This window comes from Egretta garzetta, unplaced genomic scaffold, assembly GCF_000687185.1.
Source record: "Egretta garzetta isolate BGI_Z169 unplaced genomic scaffold, ASM68718v1 scaffold514, whole genome shotgun sequence".
Lineage (NCBI taxonomy): Eukaryota > Metazoa > Chordata > Aves > Pelecaniformes > Ardeidae > Egretta > Egretta garzetta.
Genome location: NW_009259483.1, coordinates 457,023 through 465,112, shown reverse-complemented (window position 1 = coordinate 465,112; position 8,090 = coordinate 457,023). Strand labels below are relative to the sequence as shown.

General features: G+C 46.9%; 1 protein-coding gene across 2 annotated transcripts in view; it reads left to right on the top strand.

Moving 5' to 3' along the window:
- Positions 1-8,090, top strand: part of AOAH (acyloxyacyl hydrolase) — an 80,514-nt gene that overhangs the window by 54,959 nt on the left and 17,465 nt on the right. For both annotated transcript variants that reach the window (XM_009637202.2, XM_035892759.1), the window contains exons 15-16: positions 1,561-1,597; positions 2,571-2,645. In XM_009637202.2, the coding sequence (XP_009635497.1) occupies positions 1,561-1,597; positions 2,571-2,645 (112 nt within the window). The remainder of the gene's footprint in view (positions 1-1,560; positions 1,598-2,570; positions 2,646-8,090) is intronic.

Here is an 8,090-nt window from a genome sequence, read left to right as displayed (position 1 = left end):
TATCCTGCGGAAAAGAGCTTCTCGACAGAAGGGTTGGCTTTTGAATGGACCAGCAACCCTCAGGAGAGAAGCAGCAGACAGATATATTAATTTTTAGCTTGGAAGAACTGGATTATTCAAAACATAAAGGATTCCTTGATATATGCAGTTGGCATCACTGTGAGTGATAGTAACAAAGGCGCCACTATTAAAATGCAAAATGTATTATTGCTACCTTAGGGGTTTATCTCTTAGATCTTCCCCCTTTACCAATCCAGCAGGGATTTAATGATGTTCTGTCCACAAGTTTCCCCCCAAGAACTGCGGGGAGGACAGGATTTGCTCCTCAAAGCAAGCTTCAGAGGCACAAAGGAGAAAAGAGGAGAAGAGAGAGGGACCGGGGAAGAGCTGAGCGAAGAATAGAGGGAGCATAATGCAAGAGGAGAAGGAGCGAGAAAAAAGGAGAGTGAAAATACTGCAAAAATAAAAGCACGTACAACCTGTAGGGCCTGCTTCTCTGAAGTTTATGTTCCTGTACATTGCTGTGAGGTGAGCTTCTTGCAATCACAGTCGTATTCTAATCTTGAACAAAGTATAAAGCCTTTTTTGGCTCCTCGTTTGCTATCACTCTTGCACTGCAGGTGACGGAGTTCGATTTGTGTGCTGTGGATAGTTGGGATGTATATGCATGGCCTTTAAAGACCTGCTAGTAAGTTTTATGCATAAAAGCCTTCCTAACTGGGAATGCTTTTCTCATTCAAGACACAAATGAAAAATTATAAACACTCCCAGGTGGTTACGTGTAGCTAGCTCTTCTCCTGGAGGAGGAAAGATTTACATCCAACCCTTTGGGTGCATTGCCATTGAAATGCAGAGCTTCTCAGGAGCAGTGCAGCTGGGCTAATACTATTTTTTGTAAGTCTGCCGCTTGTGGGGAGAGCAATGCAGACATCCAAACGTTGGTGTCTGGTGCTATTTAAGATGCTTTACAGTATCTTTCCCACTTCCAGCTGCCTCTCCAGAAGTGCACAATCTCTCAGGCATCCTCTCTTGTATCTGCCAGCCCTGATGCAGGTGTCTTGGATACTCTGGGATGTCAAAAATGGCATTTGGTGTCTATGTTTAGGACCTGGATCAGTCCCAACGTGGTATAGCTGTGAGACACTTTACTCTCTCAGAAGAGTGAGAACAGTTCCCTTTGCAATTTATAGGGAAAGTTAAAAGTAGATCGACTGCTGACAAGTCAGGTTGGCTGGTTTACAAGAGACTACTATGTTCAACAGATGGGAAGAAGCTGCCAAATCTGGATTAAAAGCCAGATCCAAACAACCCAGCACTTAAAAGTATTTATTTTCTACCGTCTGAAGTGTGGGACTCAGGTAAGAGGCAGCAGGTCCCTGGATGTAGATTTACTTCCTCATGACAGCACCCAAAAGGTTTACAGAGATGACTTGTTGTTCCGTTTTTATTTTTAATGCTTTTATATTCTTGGAAATAGGCAATGAAGTTGGGTTTTGCCCTTCATTTTGTTTGCCACTATAATGATGTACTTTTTCTCTTATTCCCACTACATGTGATCAGGTGGTTCTTCAGGAAACCTCCTCTATTTAATAAAAAGGTGAGTGTTTAATGGGATTCGAATGCTGACTGGGGGTACAGAAGTGTTGCTGGAGTCCTCCTTCTTCAAAAGAAACAAGCAAAGCACTGTAAGGAATGTATTATCCACAAGTGTCCTGAAAAGCACAGCTTCCCTTGGCCACTGTGCTCTGAAGTGTTGACTCTTTCTTCCTTGGTACAAACATTCACCAACAGAAGAAAAACTGTTTGGAAGTGTGGATGTCACCATCTCCAGGGCCTTGATCTTGGCCCAGTTAAGCCAACGGAGCATTTCCAGTGATTTTAGGGAGCAGACTAAGCCTTTCCCTAAATCTGTGTTTTGCGTCCCCCTAACTGCATTACTCCTGATTTATAGCAATGGAGATAGACATGAGCAGGTCCGCTGTGTTACCTCCATGTGGATATGATTGAGTAGCACCTTTTCAGGTGAATTTGGGTGGGCTGTGGGGCAGTTGGGTTTGATTTAGTTTGCTTGATGCTGATATAGTTCACATCCTAAGGGTTTTGCTGTTCTCTCCTCCAGAAATGAGTCCTTGCCCTCTAGCACTGAACTTCAAACCACATCCTGATTTGATCTTGAGCCCAATCCTACATATAAACATAGTTGTCAGCCAAACATTGTCATCTTTTCCCATCTCTGATTAAAAACTTCCCATCTTGATTTATGTCTTTGCCCCAAAATGAAACTACTTGATTTGGCTTCTGAATAATACAAAGCAGGAAAAGTGGTGAAAAAGACAAGTCCACGAGGGGCAAAAGGGAGAAGTGAAAAAACCCTATATTTAAGAAACTTCACTAAAATATAAAACTGCGGGGAGGGGGAACCCCTCTCCCAAACGTAGAAGCGTAGTCATCTGAGCACTGGCCAAATCTAAATGAGTTAATTCCAAATGTGACCTCATACAAGCATGGTGTGTGATTCAGACACTGAGAACATATTTCCCCATTAATATAGCTGCATATTTATCTTTTAGCTTGGCCAGAAACCAGCTGTTGGACAATCCAGCCATAGTTGTCTACGCTACAATTGGGAATGATGTCTGCAATGGGTAAGGTGTAAACTGAATTAACATTTACAGTGTTGTAACTCTGACTTCTTTAGAGTACTGATGGCAGCTTGGACATTTATGTGTCATTGCTTCGCACTCTTCCGTTACGGCATTTTTCTTTGCTCTTGGTTTGTGCTTCATTCTTAGTTTTCTGCTGAAAATGCTGGTTGTTGCCTTACCGGTGTTTGTCAGAGTCACCTCCCAGTCTTCATCTGGAGCTTGTCTGTCTGTCTTTCTTTTACAAGCTGGTGATAAAGTGACCAATGGCATATCTGAAGTAGAATATTGCTAACTTAGCAGATGAAACGAAGTATAACAACAGGAGGGGAAAAACAAGAGTTTAAAAGCATGTACATCCATCTTACCCAGTGTGTCACCTCCTGTCAGGAGGTAGAGTGTGACTGATTTACCTTTTCTGAAGAATGACAATGTAGTCCCCTGTCGAGGTCTATTTTCCCTCTGCCTCTGCTGCACGCTGCCTGCAGTCTTTGCTGTGCTCTCCTGACGAGGTGTTTTGTCTCTCTGGCTTTACTCGTGTCATAAGCTCGGCAGGAGAATGAACTGGAGCTTTCAAAACTAATAGTTCTGGCATTATCCATTAGCAATGCTGGCAGGGATGCCCAGAGGTCACTAGCTGGATGCTTCCCTTCCTCCTGGTAGTGGGAAGGCAGAAAACACCTTGCAACCAGGCCAAGGCACAGCACATCCATCCAGCAGTTTTGGTTTTGCAGGTGGTCCAGGTGCTGTTGTTAGTGTCACATTATTTTCACCACGATGAATCTTCAGGTTTTCTTTTAAGAGGAAGAAGTAAATCTGTCTTATGCAGAGACTTTCAAAACACTCATTTTAATCAATGACGCACGCTCAGCTAAGTCCCCTTCCGAAGCTTTTGAAAAGTCTCACCCACAGGTTGTATAATGAAGTCGGAGCTATTATGCAGGCTGTCAGGCTTTGCCTAATGGTTTGGGGATCCTAAAACTTTGCTTAACAGCAAGTGCTTGGGTTGAAACTTTGCACATCAGATGTTGTGCTCCAGGCAAGGACGGCCAAAGGCCAAGCAGGGCTTTCCCTGCCACTACAGCACCTAGGAGTCCTCAGCTGGGGCAGAAATGAGACCACAGGGGCCACATTTTAGGTCCTTCCCTGGCACCACCATCTCCCTGGCCACATGCAGGCAGCATGCAAAAATATCCTCTCATGAAACCTTCGCCCTCGACATCTCCTTCTGGTGCTCGTGCTCACTCTGCACCTCTGCCCAGAACTGCCAAATCTGCCCTCAGCACCACCCCCCTGTTACGGGAAGGATGGGCAAAGCCTCAGAAGTAACGCCGCCACCCTTTGACTGAGTGGGAAAAGCAGTCACACACCTCCAGCTACTGGCTGACAAGACTGTCCTGGGCATGTATTTATTGAGAAGCTTATGGAGGTATCATTACAACCACCCCCAGGATGACGAGCCCCCCCCAAGTAATGCCTTCGCTGAAGTCCATGGCTCCTACCGCGGAGACTTTCGAGGTGTCTTCTCCCAGGCTTGTCCCAGGCTCTGTTGTGTATATATTTCAATCCTGCTGTTTCACTGGCTTTGCTAAAAGCCCCTCTTTTTCCTTTGTTTTATTCCACTTGCTGGGTTTTTTCCTTTCACTTCCCCTGTCTCTAACACTGCTTTCTATTCTTGCCTGAAGTAAAAAGAAATTTTCCACAAATCTAAACCATTTTGGCCTTGCCTCACCCATTTGTATGTTCCAAAACAGTATTTATTACTTGAAACTCTGCTGTCTTTTTATCCCAGCATCCATTACCTGGCAGAGACACTTTTGTCTGCTCAAATTCTCTCTACTGTCTGTTTTCTTCCAAAACATGTGCAGCATCAAAAGAGGCTATTAGGCTGGAGTGATCCCTGTGACTCCAACAAGGAAAGATGCTGCACTTTCTGTACCAACATGCTGTTTCCATGCTGTTTCCATCAAGTGGGTTGTACAGCAGAGAGAGATTTTTTTCGGCGTCTGGTCGCCGCGTGTAGCTGCCCTGGCTCTGATGTACCCACAGAGGTTGCAAGCGGATGCGGAGCATCCGACGGGCTTGACTTCAAACCTAGGGCTTGACAAATGAAAACCTCTTCAAGGACATCTTTAAACCGCAGTAATAGAGCCTTTCTGGCCTTATCCTGTATTTTACCTTCAAAAGAGAGCGGTGTGCTGAGCACACCAGAGACACAGCTCTCAGCCAAAGCGTTGTTAAAATGCCAGTATTTCATCCCATGCAAAAAGCGGGGCAATGAGTAATATGGATGTTTGTAGGGGAGGAAGATAATGAAATTGGCAGCCTGTGTTGCACGTGCCCAGTAGTCTCCACACTGTGGTGTCCAAACAGGGGGGTTAGAAAAATAAAGACAGATGGCAATGGTATCTCTCAGCCTACTGAGGTGTAAATGTGGGACACAATGTGGGACACACAGACCTGGAACAAAAAAAAAAAAAATCAGACAAGAACATAATGAGCACCAGCAGCCTCCAGTGCTGTACAATTATTGCACGTAGTAGTTGCGCTTGCAGTAAGGCACCACTTCTCCAGCCTCTCTTTCCCAGCTTTGCAGTTATGGCATCTGCAACAAACAGAAAGGGGACGGCAGCAAAGCGGGGTGAGCAGGCAGCCACCAGGAGGGCATGCCTGGCAGCCACCGGCAACTTGTACAAAGCGGCCCCGGTGCCAGAGAGAGCATAACGCTCCCGTATGGCAAAGCTACCATCACCAAAGCGCTGCTGCAGCCCTCTGGCCTGGAAAATAACATGTGAGCATTGCAACATCTCTAGCCCTCGTGGCCCGGGCATGCCGCCCCTCTGCAGCGAGCTGGAGCTGAACTACTGCACCGTGGAGCCAGCTCTGTGTGCATGTGCATGTGGTGTGTGTGAGTGTGAAACGTTGGCTGGGGGGATATTTATTTGGGTTGGGATCACATGGAGGGGGAAATCCCTGCCTTTCAGGACGTGGCAGGCCAGGACCACAAACTCCGTGCAGAGGGAAGGTGGAAAGCTGTGTCTGGACTATGCCAGACCCAGCTATAAGGGACTGGAGGAGGTTTCTGTGGCAGAGGAGTACTGGAAAAGCTTTGCACACATTGCACAGGCTGTCTGGTCCCTCTCTGTTATCTGTGTGCACAGCCAGGGTACCCATGGTGTTAGGACATCCAGGAGCTGTGTGAACATCCAAGGACATTACTGTGCATTTGTGTATTGCAGGGGGGCAGGGAGTGCTCCCTAAAATACCCAGATCCAATGGAGTAAGAATCCTAACATTACCGTCCGCTTGCTATGCTCTGACACAATGAACCGTGGCCAGCATCAGCTTCCAGAGGTCCCAGCTGGGCAGAGGTTATCACTGGCTGCTTGCCTCCCAGAGGCACCATGTGAGGGTACCACAGCGGCCCCCGGTGCTCACCCAGGCACCGTGAAGTACTTATGGCAGAGCCCAAAACCAAACGTGTACAGGATGGCTTGCTTCTCGGTCAGTTTTAATTCCATAGCCTGGCACAGAAAGGAAATGTGAAGAAATGCACTGAAATATCTGCATGACTTCAGCAGAGAATGACAAGAGAAAGCGGAGTTATGAATGTCATATTAATTTCGGCTCACACTGACATGTTTACTTGCAGTAGAGCCCTTACATCAGGGCAGTATTTTGAAATCAAGTGCTGCAACACCTGTAGGCGAAATGAAGTAATTTAAGGGCAAAACCACATTCTTATCTCAAAAGTACCTTGCTTGGGTGGCTGTCACAAGGATAAGCCTGAATCTTAACGCTGTTTTTCAGTTATCCCTAACCAGAAAGTCTCAAACGCTTCAGCAGCACATCCCGCATTAAGATAAATTTCTTGGCCCAGGGAACTCATCTAGTTATTATTTTGTGTGCAAAACACAGCCCACTGAAGAATCCCAAATCCTTATTATGCAATGCGGTTCTCCCACACAAGAGTCAGCACCTCCCCACCCTGAATACAAACATTTCTAATGCCTCGAGACTGAACAACAACTTTTTGAAAGCTCCTGCTTCCACGGTGTTCACTGACACAAAATCCTACCTGATCCCCCAGCAGCCCACTCAGCACTGCAGGCATCAAGTTTGCCCTTCTCTTACCCCTGGGAAGCCATGAAAGAGATGAAAGGACTTTCCCAGGGAAAGGACCTGGATGGAGCCTACTGGCTGCTAAGCTGATCACTTCTCTACAAGCCCACGAGGAAAAAAATGTGAGAACTGCTACAACAATAAGGACGGACATTAGCACAACCTTATGCGCTACTTGGAAGGACATCCCCTGTCTTTCTTCTTGAGCAATGAGATTGGCTCCTCAGCAGGTGTTGAGGCTTTCTCTCCGAAAGCCTTGGTCCAGCTGAGCTGCACCACCAAAGCGGGACCAAAACTCTTACGAGAGCCTGCTTCCCAAGGTGCATGGTCCATGCCATGCATGGCCGCACACATTCATGTGCTCCAAATCCCGCCTGTGGAGCCCTTGCTGCTATTACTGGGAGCTCTTTTAAGAGCTTATGTTGCAAATGCATGTCTTTATTGTCTTTCCGAATTCAAAAAAGGCAACTTATGGATTTACCTGATCTGCTCTGCGTGCCACCTTGGAGCTGCCCTGGGGTTTGTGGAAGCACGTGGTGGTGTCCTTCTTTCCATCCCACTGACTTTTTGCTCTGAGAGAGGGAAGTGGGGACATCTCTGGACAATGGGAGGCTTTTCCCCATAGCTGGCCCTGCTCTGCCTCACAGGTGATGCCAGAGTAGGGCCCCATGGAGCTGGGGGTCTTCCCTATGCCAGAGACTCGTGGATTCTTTCTTGCCGTGATGCCCCCCTCCTCGGGGCAGCATTCACCTGCTTGCTCATAGCCCCTGTTACAGACACAAGCACCATGGGGGAGAGTGGGGGAACGCTTTTTCTGTAATAAAATGGTTGTTTTAATAACATGACTAGAGCAGTGTTCTCCAGGCAGCCTGGGGTGGTTTTGCATGTTTGTTTTCAAATTTATTTCAACTTCAGGATTTTATTCCCCCCACCTCCCATGCGGCATTTACAGCTAAATGCTGTAAGGGAAGGATAAACCTGAGACTGGGACTCTGGTTTGAAGAGGTTCAGGCCTGCCAGCGATCCACAAAATGTGGGTGTCCAGTCCACGTGGGACACCGACACAGCTCCTGTACCCTAATGGAAATTTCTGAGCTCCCGCAGAGCTGTTGTAAGAGGCAAACGACATGTGAGAGACAAAGCTACCTTCGATATTTCTACCTGGTGTAGTCAAAGAGCATGTTGAATGTAAGCTACACACAGCAACCTGTGCAGAAAGAATCCCTCCTTTCACCCATCTGTAGGGCATCCCACACCCTGAAGCCCTGTTTACCCCCTGTTCAGAGCCGAACCACGGAGGCTCTTAACAAGGTGCATCAGCATCCT